Source organism: Limulus polyphemus, unplaced genomic scaffold (genome assembly GCF_000517525.1).
Source record: "Limulus polyphemus unplaced genomic scaffold, Limulus_polyphemus-2.1.2 Scaffold4525, whole genome shotgun sequence".
In the NCBI taxonomy this organism is placed as follows: domain Eukaryota; kingdom Metazoa; phylum Arthropoda; class Merostomata; order Xiphosura; family Limulidae; genus Limulus; species Limulus polyphemus.
This window is the reverse complement of record NW_013670135.1, coordinates 45,758-63,659: the sequence shown is the minus strand read 5'-3', so window position 1 is coordinate 63,659 and position 17,902 is coordinate 45,758. Positions and strand designations below refer to the sequence as shown.

The following is a 17,902-nucleotide window of genomic DNA, read 5'->3' as shown; positions in this document are numbered from 1 at the left end:
TGTAGTGCTAAAAAGGGACCCAAGCATAAGGAATGCCCACCTTATGAGGAGTTGCCTGAGAATATGCCAGAGTTTGTGAAAGCGTTATCGGAAAGGATGGATGATATTCACCATCAAGTGCATTCAAACTTGAAAACGTCTGCTGATTCGATGAAGTTAACTTATGATAAGAGATCTGCTGAAGTCAGCTTTGTACCAGGACACAAGGTATGGTTATATAATCCCAGGAAGACCAAAGGGAAGTCTCCTAAGTTGTCTTCTCCATGGGAAGGCCCATATGACACAGTGGACCATCTCTCAGACGTGACTTTCTGGATAAAATGTGGTCGGCGAGGTAAGCCAAAAGTGGTGCATGCCAACAGGCTTTGGCGTTACCATGGTCCAGGACATTTCAGTTGGGATGAAGTGGACAACAGAACAAATGATGCTGCTGAAGACGTGCCACCTGAAGCCACCGTTGAAGAAGAAACTCTACTCAGTTTTGAGAAGGGAAACGGTGAAGCCATTAATGAAGTTACTACCGCTGATGTGACTGTTACCGATAATGGAACATTTCCTGATAGAGCAGATGAACCCCATGTGAAGCAGAAGCCAACGAGACGGAGACCAGTACAGAAGAAGATACGTCCCGTAAAATTAAGAGACTTTGTTGAATTGTAATTTTGTGTTTGTAATTCTGTACATTTAATTAAGTTATTGTTAATTGTTATTGGTTTAATGTAAGTGGGTATTGTTCGGGACGAACAATACTAAGGAGGGGGCAGTGTTGCGTCAGCGAAGTCACGTGACTAATATCACGCCGCGTCCTTCTCTCGAACCTTCGTGAATTATCGGGAGACTACTAGATTGGGGTAGGCTGGTATATATAAGATGGTCACAACAACAGTATAATGAGTAATTGAACTGCAGTCAGAGAGAATATTGTTAAGCACGTGAGAAGATCGTTGAGAATTATAGCGCGACTGTTGAAATTAAGTGTATCGCAAAGTTATATTCAGAAAGAATAAAACCAGTTTTATTTAAGAAAGGACTTATGTCGCTAAAGTTTTGTCGGAACGAAGTTACGGAAAATTAACTAACAAACAGAGACGTAACAATATATATATATATATACAGTATTAACAGTACATTCTGAAAGATATATGGACAATGTTGTCTTCATTCAGAAAGTTTAAAATATAAGGTAGTATTTTCATTTAAAACCAATTTCCCTGTAAAGTGTGAGATGTATTATGCCACAATAATGGCAGATTTCGTCCAAGAAATTTACGACGATTTTGGGGATCAACATAGTTTGACTGAGTCTCTCTCTTTTGGGTGAACAATGACGAGTCGAGTCTGGACATTTTTCAGAGAATTTTTATTTTAAGTAAAACATAATGAGGTGACAGTCCTTTACTTTAAGTAAAACATAGTGAGATAACAGTCCGTTATTTTAAATAAAACATAGTGAGATGACAGTCCGTTATTTTAAATAAAACATAGTGAGATGACAGTCCTTTACTTTAAGTAAAACATAGTGAGCGTATTCACAATGAATGAGATGACAGTCCTTTACTTTAAGTAAAACATAGTGAGCGTATCCACAATGAATGACATGACAGTTTTTTAAGTAAAACATAGTGAGCTTATCCACAGTGAATGACATGACAGTCCTTTACTTTAAGTAAAACATAGTGAGCGTATCCACAATGAATGACATGACAGTCCTTTACTTTAAGTAAAACATAGTGAGCGTATCCACAATGAATGAGATGACAGTCCTTTATTTTAAGTAAAACATAGTGAGATGACAGTCCATTATTTTAAGTAAAACATAGTGAGATGACAGTCGTTTATTTTAAGTAAAACATAATGAGTTGACAGTCCTTTACTTTAAGTAAAACACAGTGAGCGTATTCACAATGAATGAGATGACAGTCCTTTACTTTAAGTAAAACACAGTGAGCGTATTCACAATGAATGAGATGACAGTCCTTTATTTTAAGTAAAACATAGTGAGTTGACAGACCTTTACTTTAAATAAAACATAGTGAGCGTATTCACAATGAATGACACGACAGACCTTTACTTTAAGTAAAACATAGTGAGACAGACCTTTACTTTAAGTAAAACATAGTGAGCATATCCACAATGAATGACATGACAGTCCCTTATTTTAAGTAAAGCTTGAATCAGCAGCACAGCTTGTCCACAACGGTTATCTAGTTATTTAGCTGTGTTTCATCCAAGTGGACAATGGCATTGTGAGCTGAACCATTGACACTCAGGACCAAGTATTGAAAAACCTGTTCCAAAATATATTCATTTCAGGCTGTCACCTGCCTGAGACAAAGTAGGAACTAATTCAATCCTCATTCACTGTCAGCTACTAGACCCAGCATGATGGGCCAAAGCATGTCCCTCTCAGGCTGACCCTGGAAGATACCAGGCATAAATTTTCAGCTCTTCTTGGATCCTATACACTAATAGTCAGTCCAAACCCCCAGTTGGTGGTTGCTCTGTGTTTCAGAGCAGTCAACTGCCTGTGGTAGCTCCTTGGCAGCCTTACTCAACCTCAGTTGTCAGGAACATCCATTGACTCAACAGGAGTCCTCTTCTTATCCATTGGTGGCTTACATCTTTATCCATGGGAGCCTGTTGCCTCACTTGTTAGGAAGACAACTTTAACTAGCAAAATACACTTGTAAGTGGCACATTCAACCTCTGTCCACTCACCAAAGTTTGTTTTGCAGTTTTGAGCCTGTCAGACATCCCACCATTGTGGTAGGCTTGGTACATTCAGATCTTGTGTATTACAAAATTGTAAAATACATATATAGGATAATAGTAAATTCAGATCTGTTGTTAATATTATAAAATATATGTATAGGTTAGCAATTCATCCAGATCTGGTGTTATCATTACAATAGTGTAAAATATATGTATATATTAATATGTTCATTCAGATGTGGAGTTAATATTACAAAAGTGTAAAATATATGTATAGGTTGCAGTTATTCAGATCTGGTGTTAATATTACAAAATTGTATATATATATATATATATTAATATGTTCATTCAGATGTGGAGTTAATATTACAAAAGTGTAAAATATATGTATAGGTTGCATGTAGTTATTCAGATCTGGTGTTAACATTACAAAAGTATAAAATATATGCATAGGTTAACAGTACATTCAGATCTGGTGTTAACATTACAAAACTGTAAGATGTAGTCCTAATTGAGCAGCTTAATTCTGTGTGATTATAATATATTTTTAAGGCACCCAAGAACATCAATATAAATTTATATTTCATATCTCATCATTTTACTTACAGTTCAATTACTGAAGATAGCACCTTCAAAAATGATTACCAAGTAAGATTTTGTTAACTATATTCTATATTTTGAAGCTTCAATTCACATAAATGTGTTAGTGATATTTGAGTATGCTTAATTAAAGACATTGCCGTTGATGTACTGACTGTGGGAAATATTTATAAACTTTAATTCCTTGTAAATCAATGTATAACTTAATTAGTAAGAGAGGCCAAATATATCATAGTAACCAAAACATTCTTTAAAATGAAGTACAACACCAGTTATAAAATACTAATATTTTGATTGTTGTTGTTTGTTATTAAGCACAAAATTACACAACTACTGCAGATGCCTCATCTGTCTCCTTTCTGTCTGGTTCCTCCAAACTTCTACTGCGAGGTATATTTCCAATCACCAAATCTTAGATTGGTGCCTTCATACATATGGTGCCAAGGCCTCCCATTTAGTATGGAGTATCCAACTTTATTCTTGCTATGGGAAACTTACTGCTGCACTACTGCACCCAGTGTCTCGTAAGACCTTTACTTTCTTCTCCCCAACATAGCCTTCACCTACTGGCACCTCTCAATATTTATCACATGCTCCAAAACCTACTGGCAATGTTGATCCAATTGCTGATAACTTGAGCTGACCATTAGTCATGCTCTGTTTAACCCTTTTGCGGTGAGCTTGTGCAATTTGAGGAAATCAAGTCACGAGTTTCACTCCTTGAACAATACATGCAATAACTCTGAGATTTCTTAATGTATCCTCTCAAAAACTGAAAGATTTTGTTAAAGATCATAAGAATCTTTTACACAAAGAATGAAGTTCTTATAATTAAGTGTTTTACTAAAAATATTATATTTTTCTATTGTAGTTACCAGCATTCAAATTATTAACAAATTGAGTGAAAGGTGATTTTCATTTTAAGCATAAAAATACTTTTCTTCTCTTATAGTATTCACATTTCATTTGCATAATTTCTAGAACCTCCTAAAAGGATATCAAAAGTTTTTTAAGGTAAATGTATATATTTTATTTTTCATTTTCTCTACCATATCACTAACTCTATCTATTATCATCAATGTACAGTACAATGAACTAATTGAAATTAGGAAATATACAAAAAAAAATATGTGCCTTTAAATTTTTTGTAGAATATATTTAAAGTCACGTTTGTTCCAATTCTGTGGGCAAATCTTTCATACCTCTACAGGAAAGTATATGTGTCATCTTTCTGTTCATCAATTGTATGAGAAAAGTTGGGAAACCTATAAATCCCCTGGCCCAGACAACGTTTATCCAAGAGTTTTGAAAGAACCACTAACTAATATTTTTTATAGGTCATTGAGTAGTGGAAGAGTATTAGAAGATTGGAAGTTGGCTAATGTTAGTCCAATATTTAAAGGAGGTGATAATCATTGTCCATGCAATTATAGGCCAGTTAGTCTTACATCAGTAGTTGGAAAGGTTTTGGAGAGTGTGATTAAAGATGCATTGCAGAGTCACTTAAAGCAGTTTTGTCAAAGAGCCAGCATAGTTTCACTAAGGGAAAGTCTTGTTTAACAAATCTTCTGACATTCTTTAAGGATCTTACTACAAGAGTTGATGAAGGAAATAATGTGGATTTGGTTTACCTTGATTTTCAGAAGGCATTCGATAAGGTGCCTCACAAAAGACTTGTTACAAAAATTAAATCTGTTGGTGTGGGGGAAATGTTATTAAATTGGATTGAAAATTGGCTGGAGAGTAGAAAGTAGAGAGTGGTAATAAATGGACTTACATCTGACTGGATTACTGTTACAAGTGGTGTGCCTCAGAGCTAACTGTGTCAAAGATACTGCAGACTTACAGGGAGATTTAGATCATTTGATGCATTGGGTCAATACGTGGCAGATGATGTTTAACTATCCAAAATGTAAGGTAATGCATGTAGGTTTTCACAATTCAAATTACTGTTACAATTTAAATGGGAATACATTCAATACTGTGGTTGAAGAAAAAGATCATGGTGTTGTGACTGAAAAATCACTTAAGTTATACAAACAGTGTATTGTATATTGAATACAAGACAAGGGATAAGGCCTCATTTAGAATATTGTGTACAGTTTTGGGCTCCCTTTCTCAAGAAGGACATCGAATTGTTGGAGAAGGATCAAAGAAGAGCCACTAGGATGATACCTGGGATGGTGGGATTGTCCTATGAGGAGAGACTAAAATCTCTAAACTTGTTTTCATTGGAGAGGAGAATGGTTAGAGGGGATTTGATTGAGGTGTTTTTTGTGTTTTGCAGCAAAAACAATATGACAAGGGGTCATAAATTCAAATTTTGGGAGCGTAGGAGCTGTCTGCAGTTTAGGCAGTATTACTTTTCAAACTCAGTGGTTAGCTTTTGGAATAAGCTGCCTTCAAGGGTGGTGGAGGAAGAAAATTTAGCTGAGCTCAAGAAAATATTGGATGAATACATGAGTAGTAATGGATCGTTTTCATTGGGTGCTGGAAGGGACATCCATGATGGGTTAATAAGCTCATTTTTGTCCCTTTAAAATTTTAGGAAATTCGGGCAGCTCAGGTCGGCTGGCCCCTGACCCCATTGTCATTCTTAGGTCATTCATATTTCTGTTGGGTGAGCTTGGCAATCTCACTTTGTGCTCTTATTGTACTTGCAGTGTCTCCTCCCTCTTTGTTGCTTCTTTCTATGTAATGATAAGAAGGTTCAATCACAACCCAGTAATGCCTAGATAATCTGTGAAATATAGAAGAGGGTCCAATCACAACCCAGTAATGCCTGGATGTTATGTGAATAGAAGAAGAGGGTCGAATCACAACCCAGTAATGCCTAGATATTATGTGAAATGAAGAAGAGGGTCCAATCACAACCCAGTAATGCTTAGATATTATGTGAAATGAAAAAAAGGGTCTAATCACAACCCAGTAATGCCTAGATATTATGTGAAATGATGAAGAGGGTCCAATTACAACCCAGTAATGCCTAGATATTATGTGAAATGAAGAAGAGGGTCAAATTACAACCCAGTAACAACTAGATATCTTGTGAAATGAAGAAGAGGGTCCAATCACAACCCAGTAATTCCTAGATATTATGTGAGATGAAGAAGAGGGTCAAATTACAACCCAGTAATGCTTAGATATTATGTGAAATGAAGAAGAGGGTCAAATTACAACCCAGTAATGCTTAGATATTATGTGAAATGAAGAAGAGGGTCCAATCACAACCCGGTAATGCTTAGATATTATGTGAAATGAAGAAATGGGTCAAATTACAACCCAGTAATGCTTAGATGTTATGTGAAATGAAGAAGAGGGTCCAATCACAACCCAGTAATGCTTAGATATTATGTGAAATGAAGAAAAGGATCTGATCTAGTAATGCCTAGATATTCTTTTTGTAGAAAGATAAAACTGGTACAGTTATTAAAAGTGCTATTTCATAACAGTAAATTTATATAGATGCTGAAGTTATTATTTGTAGAAATATGTGTTTGTGTTTGTTGTTGTCATTGTTTTTGAAGTAACTGTTATTTTCCATTTTCTTTCAGTCTGTGATAAGAAGTCTTCTGTACTTAACATACTGTGTTCCTTTTGAACAATTCCCAATAAACTTTAGAATCAACGGCACAGCCTTTTCTTTTCGTATAAGTATCCTTCTAGTTTAAGTATTATGTTTTTCATATATTTGAAAATAGTAGAAGTCCTTTTTTATTTGGAAAATTTATCAGTTTTATGTATGTATGTATGGTTTGAATCAAGTACTAAAGTTGTCTCCATTCAGACTTAGTCACATCTTAGTAAGTTGCATTATACGTTATAGTGAGTAATCAAACTTCTTTCATGTACTTTACATATTACTTGACCAAAGCATCAGCTTATACTCAGTGGAAGCTGGCTAAATATGTGTACTTTAGACAAGACAAAGAAGCTTGTCACCTTTATCCACTCCAGTTTATTGTGGCTGTTGCACAGAAACGTAAGTTATGGTCTTCAGTATTATGAATAAAAATGAAAACATCGTCAGGGATGAGTTTCTAATGATTTCTACTTAGTTATCAGTAATCTATTGGAAGTGTGTAAACTTGCTTTAAACGTACATATGTTACACTCAAGTTATTAAAAATAATATGGAAATAACTTTGTGGCATATTTTGAAATGTGTGTTCAAAGAAACCAGTTTTTAAACATGAAAATTGCTGGTTTAATTCTTCTGGTGGGGGAAATTTACTTTTCTTTGATTAGTGTAAAGGCCTAGCTACATGTACTTAAGACTGTTTTATATTCTTTTAGGACAACTTGAAAATGAAGGACAAGTATCATTTGGTTTTGTAAGTATGCGCATCAATATAAAACATTGTTAGATATGCACGACTGTTTCAGTTAAATCTAATATGACAGTTATGATTTAAATAGTTATAAAGTGTGAGTGTTGAATTTGATATTTTAAGAAGCAATAATTTATTGCAGGTTTACTTATATAACTGTTTATGAATCTTTTATTCTGTAGTTCATTTGTTGTGAATTGACGTCATGTTACTCCAACGTTCTGAATTTTTCTGGTTGCTTTAAGTGAGTATTGTTACATCATAATGTCTCGTAGTTTGTAGACAATTATAGGCCTCAGTCAAGCAATATATATGTAGGCGACCAAGTAGGTTAGTAAAAGTGAAAGAAATGAAGTTAGACTGTGTGATTGTGAATTTAGCCAAAAAGAGTGAATTGTGGCCATTTCTAAAGTGAAACTATCGCAGCGTGTATTGTAATAAGAGAGAGGAGAAAACTTGTTTTGTCAAAGGGTGTTCTGAACCCACCTGTGTGGACTTTGACAAAAAAAAGGGGCAATTGTTTAAAACTCTGGATACAACTGTGATAACTAATAGTGTAACAAAGTTTTGTGCATATGTTTGACTTATTTTGAATATATTATTTTTAAAACCAGTGGATTGTGTGCTGTTTGTTTATTGTTTACATTAGAGTATAGCTCTCCACTGTAATTTACATTAGAGTATAGCCCGCCATTGTAATTTACATTAAAGTATAGCCCGCTATTGTAATTTACATTAGAGTATAGCTCTCCACTGTAATTTACATTAGAGTATAACCCGCTATTGTAATTTACATTAGAGTATAGCTCTCCACCAACATAAAGGCGACACATCCTCCATAAGCAGTAATCCTCATTTGAACACTAGCATTTGAACAAAAGCTCATTTTTTGATAAGGCAAACTAAATGCACTAGAAGTAGAAAGAAAGGGTGGTAGTTTGTGCAGATAGGCAAGTATGTATCAAAAATATATATTTCTGTAAGGAAAATAACTTCATAAGTGCTACTAACCTCTCTGCACAAAAAAACAGTTAGAATCACACTTTGAAAATGGTGGAGGAACAAATGCAGAAAAATAAGTTACACAGATTAAAATATATCATCTGAAAGGTAAACCCATGGATTTTGTCCCCCAAAAAGGGTGGCAGCATAATGGAGTGTCATTTGGTGGGCAATCACATTCATCTAGAGACAGTTCACCCAAAAAAGGTAGTAGTGTAAAAATATTGTCAAAATAATCATTTATTTGGTGCTAAAGCGTTACTAAAGTGAGAAAAATGTATTATTTCTCAACCAGCCATTAATTCCCAGCTGTGCACAAGTGTACAGTGTGGTTATGGCTATAAGTGAGGCCAATCTGTGTTAGAGAACATCAGAGATGTGCTCTGGCCAAACAGGAAACATAAGGTCGCACACTGATAGACTGTGTAATGGGTTACCGTGACTAAAGACAGTAGGTATTAGCCAGCTGCACAGACAGTCCCACACCTGTTACTGTCCTGTTTTTCTCAAGTGCAGATCAGATTGGAAGAGAAAATATGTAGATACTGTGAAAACAGTTTTGTGTATAAAAACCCATCTCAACAATGGATGCTAAGTAAGGGCAAATGGATTTAACACAGTCTGTATTACCCTGTTCAATGTAGGTTTTGAGGAAAGTATTTCTAGTGAGGAAATATCGGTCACTCGGTGGGTTCCATCACCTCCACGTAATATATACATTGAGAAGATGGTTCTGAAACCTGTAAAAAAAGAATAAACAGCTGACAATCAGAGAGCCGCTGTCAAGAAGGAATAATAATGACTGGAGGGAGATGAAACAAACGGTAGAGGAACCTTCTTTGTGATGTAAGTAATGTGACACTAATGTTTTGGGGGCTGTCCTCATCCCCACCTACTAGATCACATATAGGGGACAATAACATCAAGAGGCAAGAGAAACCATGTGATGACAAATATGGAAGGAAATGTGAAAAATAACAAAAAAGTCATCACCCTTAGAATAATAAATTAGTCAGATTGGGTGTATAGTCTAACCTGCAAGATGGAAGGACATAATTACCAGAGGAAGAGAAATTCCACAGCAAGGACCCCGAAAGGGCAGTACAAGTGAGACAACAAGGAATAGACCATACAGAACAAAGTAGATGATCTGGGTCAAAACAATCATAAGGGGGAGAAAGAATGTAAGGTATAAAGGAAAACATCCAGTCATTCTCCCACCCCATTCCAGTATTGGGGGGAGGAAAACGTTCAGCTTGTCCATGAAGTAAATAGTTTGGGAGGAAACTAAAACAAATGTGAGAGAGGTGGTTCCCTTAAATGAGAAAGGGATGAAATACGTCTGAAGCATATGAAAAGGTGTTGAACGACTGCAAGCACAGATCTTCCTCTGCCAGAGTTGTAGTGTCTGGGAATCAAGACCAAATGTAAGGAAGTGAGGAGTGGAGGGGAATCGGAAAGGTGATGATGACAAGACTTTCATATTGGGACAAATCCATTGAAAATGCCATATGAAAAAGAGACCACTCTGTAGGAAGGGTCCAGGCCTAGTTGAGATAGTCAATCCATCACCAGGGCCTGAGCATTCAAGACATTATAGACTAATAATTGAATGTTATGGTCATGGGCCCGAAAGAAAAAGTCTAGAGCCAGGAAAACTGACGTTCTGTAAGTTAGTGCCTCTCTGTCAAGGAATTGAAGAAACAACAGTGGAGAATTTTAAATGGGTGATCATAAAATACCATACAGATGTGACAGGGATATTGGCAAACCTGTAGAGCAGCCATCATATTGAGAACACTTGTTTGTTTTAGATCAAAGCAACATTGGGCTATCTGATTTGTCCACCATGGGGAATCAAACCCCAGATTTTAGCACTGAATTTCATAGACTTTCACTGGGGGACTTATATCAAGGACATGGAGATAGATAAAGGACACAGAGATAGATAGATGTGTAAAGTGAGAGAATAATGTTGTACAGGATCATGTGAGTCACCACAACACCAAAGAGGGAAAAAAGGACAGTAGATACCTAGATATACCTGAAATAACAGGCCAGAAACCACACAAGGAAACACATAAGAGCACATCCTAGAATAACAAGAGACCTAAGAGCAAAGAGAGTCCTCAAGAGAAGACAAATCCTCTGATACAGGATATGAAGGGGACATGAGAGTCTCAATATCAAAAGCTCTATGTTTTAAAGACATAAAGAAGTCACCCTTGTGTTTATAGTGGGCTATAGTCTAAAGATGATTACTGGATGTGTCACCCTTGAGTTGATAGTGGGCTATAGTCTAAAGATGATTACTGGATGTATCACCCTTGTGTTGATAGTGCTCCACATACGAAGTGAAAAATACCCTCAAGTGAATGAGATGTGGGATGAGGGTTGAGATAGAATTGGAGAGGTGAACCATTTACCTCAACTGAGATGAAATGACTGAAGTAGGAGGCCACAACAGAGGAAGCCACTTTGGAAGGGACAAGTACAAGCATAAAGGAAAGACTAAAGCTGGATTAATTCAGACAAATTAGTATTTGGCCAACAACTTCTCATCTTCCTGGAAATTATAAAAAGATGGGAGAAAACCCCAAAGTGGAGTTGAGGAACCGTCTCATGTATGTTTTTGAGTAGAAGAATGGGGAAAGCCCCTGATAAAATATCTGAGTAACTCATTAGGTTGTAGCAAAGGGAGTCCACCTTTGGTCAAAATGGGAGAGCAAAATTCTAATAAAATTGGAGTCAATGAGCGGCTCGGAGGAAAAATGCTTCAAAAATCCACAAACAGGGAGGACCATGGATAGTAGCAAGAGGTCAAGGAAAATATAATGGGGGACCTCACAAGGCTGAAGAGCTGCATTAGCTCAAAGGGCCAATGCATAAGTAATATCTCAAAAAGACAGATCACAATGAAAGAGAGGTCATGGAGTAAACATTGAATGACCATGAAAGTCAGAAAGAAAGGCAACCAAAGTACACCCCAGAAACAAAGAAACAAGGGTAACTGATAATGGGAGAAAATGGAGAGCAAAATGGAAAAATGGTATGTTCAAGTTGCCATAATAAAGCTGTTAGGGTAATGATGGAAAACCTCTGGTATCAGCCAACCACTGTGAAAGTGTGTCACAAGCCTTGTCAGAAACATTGAAACATGAATTACTAATCCAATTAATCCATGACACTATTGTGGTGGTCCTTTTGGACAAAATCATCACAGAGTCCAGGATGTTTTTTCTTCTAATTTTAAAAATAAAATGGGCCGGGTATGTGGATGGTGCATAGGCCTAATGATGACCATGAAAAGTACTCGACAAAATCCATATTTTGGGTTAGACATAATTTCATAAAAAGAAAATCCAAAATTGAAGATAATGTGGATAAAGATTCTAATTGAAAAGTTTAAAATGTGCAATCGTTCTTTCACTTAATCAATAAAATTAAGGAAAGAAAGACAACACTACAAATATTAATGGAAGTTTAAAAGAATAAGTGTAAGAATTACAGTAATTTGTATCTAAACAAACACGTCGGAAGACAAGCATTGTCAATGTTAGTATAGTTAAAATCATTGGGATTATTTGGCTTGGAGGATGTGTCACCCTTGTGTTTATAGTGGGCTATAGTCTAAAGATGATAACTGGATGTGTCACCCTTGTGTTGATAGTGGGCTATAGTCTAAAAATGATTACTGGATGTGTCACCCTTGTGTTGATAGTGGGCTATAGTCTAAAAATGATTATTGGGTGTGTCACCCTTGTGTTGATAGTGGGCTATCATCTAAAAATGATTACTTGGTGTGCCACCCTTGTGTTGATAGTGGGCTATAGTCTAAAAATGATTATTGGGTGTGTCACCCTTGTGTTGATAGTGGGCTACTGTCTAAAAATGATTACTGGGTGTGTCACCCTTGTGTTAATAGTGGGTTATAGTCTAAAAATGATTACTGGGTGTGTCACCCTTGTGTTGATAGTGAGCTATAGTCTAAAAATTATTACTGTAGAGGTGAAGCATGAATTCGCTATGTGTTGTGTAGAGGGGAGAGTAGTATTTCTGAAAATATTTTTCATAATAAGAAAAAAGAAACTGGAAAAGAAAATCATGACTCAAGTAAGAATGTTCATCCTGAAGAACCTAAAAACAACGGTTCATGCAAGATAAGAAAGTTAGAACCTTTGGTTAACAAGGAAGATCATGATGAAATAGACAGAGCACAAGACAAGGTTCAAAAATGGATTCATAGCCTTCAGCTGAACAACAAAATGTCATTAAATGAGTCTAATTATGACAGTTGTGAAGAAGGAACAACATTAAGTAACGAAAGAGAACAGGTAGGGTATATAATGATCTGCTATCTATATATACACACAAAACTGTTTTATACAAAGTTGTGTAAGGCCTTTCTTCATACACGTTATTATCAAGATCGAACATCTTGTATATATATATATTGCGAACCATGGTCTCTATCCGAGCATTTGTCTATCTCCCATTTACGGTGATAGCTTTACATGCAGGCATAGCTCACAAGAAACTCTGGAATCACATGAAAGACTAAGAATTTCATACAAGTAACACCAAAGAAAACCAACACCACAAAATCCAGCACAGTGTCCTAGTCCAGTATAGATAACCACAACTTGCACCTGAAATCAACATCGCAGCCATCAAACGTCTAGCCAAGGGCGGCGTCCTCGTCAAAGGGTCAGAAGCCGCTGAACTCAACCGACTCTTAAAAGAATGACCCCAATACGCTTTCACAAAAGGAAATATAATAATGCAAATATCAAGAACCAAGCCCAACCTTAAATCTTTTGTCATGAAAGATTTACACACAAGTATCACAAATGAAGACAGAATCATAACTCACATACCAAGATAGAACTCATATTTTTAAACAGAAACAGAAACTTACCAATGTAGATAGAATACACGTACATGTACCAACAAAAACACCAGCGGTAGTTGTAGCCCAGTTTTACAACTGCCAATGTTACAGACACGTGGCAGCCGAATGCAAAGCTCTCCCACAGGGGGAGAACACGAAATGCATACTGACCACGATAAAACAGAAAACCACTTTGCTGTAACTACCAACAGCAACACATGGCAAACTATAAAGGATACAAAAGATAAAAGAACATCAAAACATGCATAATTAACATAAAAATAACACAAGCACTCAAGACAAAGGAAACGGAACACAAATATAAACACCCTTCCTTTCAAACCTAAAGAAATCATGAATTGGTGTCAAATGTTATTGAAATGATGGGAGAACAGGCATGAATAATGTTGCTGTGAACTGTTATTGAAATAATGGGAGTATAGGCATGAATAATGCTGATTAAATAATGTTGGTGTCAAATTATATTGAAATAATGGGAGAACAGGCATGAATAATGTTGATTGAAAAATAACAGTGTCAAAGTTTGTTAAAATAATGGAAGAACAGGCATGAATAATGTTGATTAAATAATGTTGGTGTCAAATTTTATTGAAATAATGGGAGAAGAGGCATGAATAATGTTGGTGTGAAATTTTGTTGAAATAACGGGAGAATAAACATGAATAATGTTGGTGTCAAATCGTATTCAAATAATGGGAGAACAGGCATGAATAATGTTGTTTAAATAACGTTGGTGTCAAATTATATTGAAATAATGGGAGAACAGACATGAATAATGTTGGTGTTAAATGTTATTGAAATAATGGGAAAATAGGCATGAATAGTGTTGATTAAATAATGTTAATGTCAAGTTTTATTCAAATAATGGGAGAACAGCCATGAATAATGTTGATGTCAAATTATATTGAAATAACGGGAGAACAAACATGAATAATGTAGGTGTCAAATTATATTGAAATAATGGGAGAACAGACATAAATAATGTTGGTGTGAAATGTTATTGAAATAATAGGAGAACAGGCAAGAATAATGTTGATTAAATAATATTGGTGTGAAATTTTATTGAAATAGAGGGAGAAGAGGCATGAATAATGTTGATTAAATAATGTTGGTGTCAAATTTTATTGAAATACTTGGAGAAGAGATATGAATAATGTTGGTGTGAAATTTTGTTGAAATAATGGGAGAATAGGCATAAATAATACTGATTGAAAAATATTGGTGTCAAATTTTATTAAAATAATGGGAGAACAGGCATGAATAATGTTGATTAAATAATGTTGCTGTCAAATTATATTGAAATAAAGGGAGACGAGGCATGAATAATGTTGATTAAATAATATTATTCTCAAGTTTTAATGAAATAACAGGAGAACAGGCATAAATAATGCTGATTGAAAAATATTGGTGTCAAATTTTATTCAAATAATAGGAGAAAAGCCATAAATAATGTTGGTGTCAAATTTGATTGAAATAATGGGAGAAGAGACATGAATAATGTTGGTGTCAAATTATATTGAAATAACGGGAGAACAGACACGAATGATGTTGGTGTTAAATGTTATTGAATTAATGGAAAATAGGCATGAATAACGTTGGTGTGAAATGTTATTGAAATAATAGGAGAACAGGCAAGAATAATGTTGATTAAATAATATTGGTGTGAATATTTATTGAAATAGTGGGAGAAGAGGCACGAATAATGTTGATTAAATAATGCTGGTGTGAAATTTTATTGAAATAGAGGGAGAAAAGGCATGAATAATGGTGTCAAATGTTATTGAAATAATGGGAAAACAGGCATGAATAATGTTGATTAAATAATTTTATTGTCAAGTTTTATTCAAATAATGGGAGAACAGCCATGAATAATGTTGATTAAATAATGTTGGTGTGAAATGTTATTGAAATCATGGGAGAACAGGCATGAATAATGTTGATTAAATAATGTTATTGTCAAGTTTTACTCAAATAATGGGAGAAAAAGCATGAATAATGTTGATTGAAAAATATTGATGTCACAGTCTGTCTGAACAGATTCCTTATATCATATCTATCCTATAGGTACAGAATAAATCAGCTACTGTGTGTCTGTCTGTACAGATTATATATATCATAACTGTCTTACAAATACAGAATATATCAGTTATTGTGTGGCTTTCTGTATAGAATATATACATCATAACTATCCTATAGGTACAGAATGTATTGCCTACTGTGTGTCTGTCTGTACAGATTATAGATATCATAACTCTATCCTACAGGTACAGAATGTATCAGCTACTGTGTGTCTTTAGAGATTATATATATCATAACTATCCTACAGGTACAGAATGTATCAGCTACTGTGTGTCTGTCTGTGCAGATTGTTTATATCATAACTATCCAACAGGTACAGAATGTATCAGCTACTGTGTATCTGTCTGTTTAGATATTTATATCATAACTCTATCTTACAGGTACATAATGTATCAGCTATTGTGAGTCTGTCTGTACAGATTATTTATGACATAACTATCCAATAGGTACAGAATGGATCAGCTACTGTTTCTCTGTCTGTACAGATTATATATATCATAACTCTATCCTACAGGTACAGAATGTATCAGCTACTGTGTATTTGTCTGTACAGGTTATTTATATCATTAATATCCTACAGGTACAGAATGTATCAGTTACTGTCTGTTTGTACAGATTATAGATATCATAACTCTATCCTACAGGTATAGAACGTATCAGCTACTGTGTGTCTGTCTGTATAGATTTTATATATCATAACCATCCTACAGGTACAGAATGTATCAGCTTCTGTGTGTCTGTCTGTTCAGATTACTTATATCATAACTATCCAACAGGTACAGTATGTATCAGTTACTGTCTGTCTGTACAGATTATATATATCATAACAATCCTATAGGTACAGAATGGATCAGCTACTGTGTGTCTGTCTGTACAGATTATTTATATCATAACTATCTTACAGGTACAGAATATATCAGTTATTGTTTGGATATCTGTATAGAATATATATATATCATAACTCTATCCTTTAGGTACAGAATGTATTGCCTAATGTGTGTCTGTCTGTACAGATTATATATATATATGACCACTCTATCCTACAAGTACATGATGTACTGTGTGTCTTTAGAGATTATATATATCATGACTATCCTACAGGCACGGATTGTATTAGCTACTTTGTGTTTGTCTGTACAGATTATTTATGTCATTACTAACCTACAGGTACAGTATGTATCATCTACTTTATGTCTGTCTGTGCAGGTTATATATATCAAAACTTTATCCTACAGGTACAGAACGTATCAGCTATTGTATGTCTGTCTGTACAGGTTATATATATATATCATAATTATCCTATAGGTACAGAAAGTATCAGCTACTGTGTGTCTGTCTATACAGATTATATATATCATAACTATCCTACAGGTACAGAATGTATCAGTTACTGTGTGTCTGTCTGTACAGATTATATATATCATAACTATCCTACAGGTACAGAATGTATCAACTACTGTGTATGTGTCTGTTTAGATATTTATATCATAACTATCCTACAGGTACAGAATGTATCAGCTACTGTGTATGTGTCTGTTTAGATACATTCTGTACCTGTAGGATAGTTATGATATAAATATCCGATAGACAGTAACTGATAAATTCTGTACCTGAAGGTTAGTAGTGATATAACTAATCTGTACAGACAAATACACAGTAGCTGATATGTTCTGTACCTCTAGGATAGTTATGATATAAATAATCTGTACAGACAGAGAAACAGTAGCTGATCCATTCTGTACCTATTGGATAGTTATGATATAAATAATCTGCACAGACAGACACACAGTAGCTGATACATTCTGTACCTGTTGGATAGCTATGATATAAATAATCTGTACAGACAGACACACAGCAGCTGATACATTCTGTACCTGTAAAATAGAGTTATGATATAAATATCTAAACAGACAGATACACAGTAGCTGATACATTCTGTACCTGTAGGATAGTTATGATATATATATCTATACAGACACATACACAGTAGCTGATCACTACTAACCTTCAGGTACAGAATTTATCAGTTACTGTCTATCTGTACAGATTATAGATTTCATAACTCTATCCTACAGGTACAGTATGTATTAGTTACTGTGCGTCTTTAGAGATTATATATATCATAACTATCCTATATGTACAGAATGTATCAGCTACTGTGTGTCTGTCTGTACTGACTATATATATCATAACTATCCTACAGGTACAGAATGTATCAGCTACTGTGTGTCTGTCTGTGCAGATTATATATATATCATCACTATCC

At 35.0% G+C, this 17,902-nt stretch overlaps 1 protein-coding gene across 1 annotated transcript in view; it reads left to right on the top strand.

Moving 5' to 3' along the window:
• LOC111088829 overlaps positions 1-17,902 on the top strand; it is a 44,521-nt gene that overhangs the window by 9,131 nt on the left and 17,488 nt on the right. The window contains exons 2-7 of the mRNA XM_022399912.1: positions 2,535-2,686; positions 3,321-3,360; positions 6,867-6,966; positions 7,193-7,294; positions 7,609-7,646; positions 12,725-12,979. Coding sequence (XP_022255620.1) covers positions 2,535-2,686; positions 3,321-3,360; positions 6,867-6,966; positions 7,193-7,294; positions 7,609-7,646; positions 12,725-12,979 — 687 coding nt within the window. The remainder of the gene's footprint in view (positions 1-2,534; positions 2,687-3,320; positions 3,361-6,866; positions 6,967-7,192; positions 7,295-7,608; positions 7,647-12,724; positions 12,980-17,902) is intronic.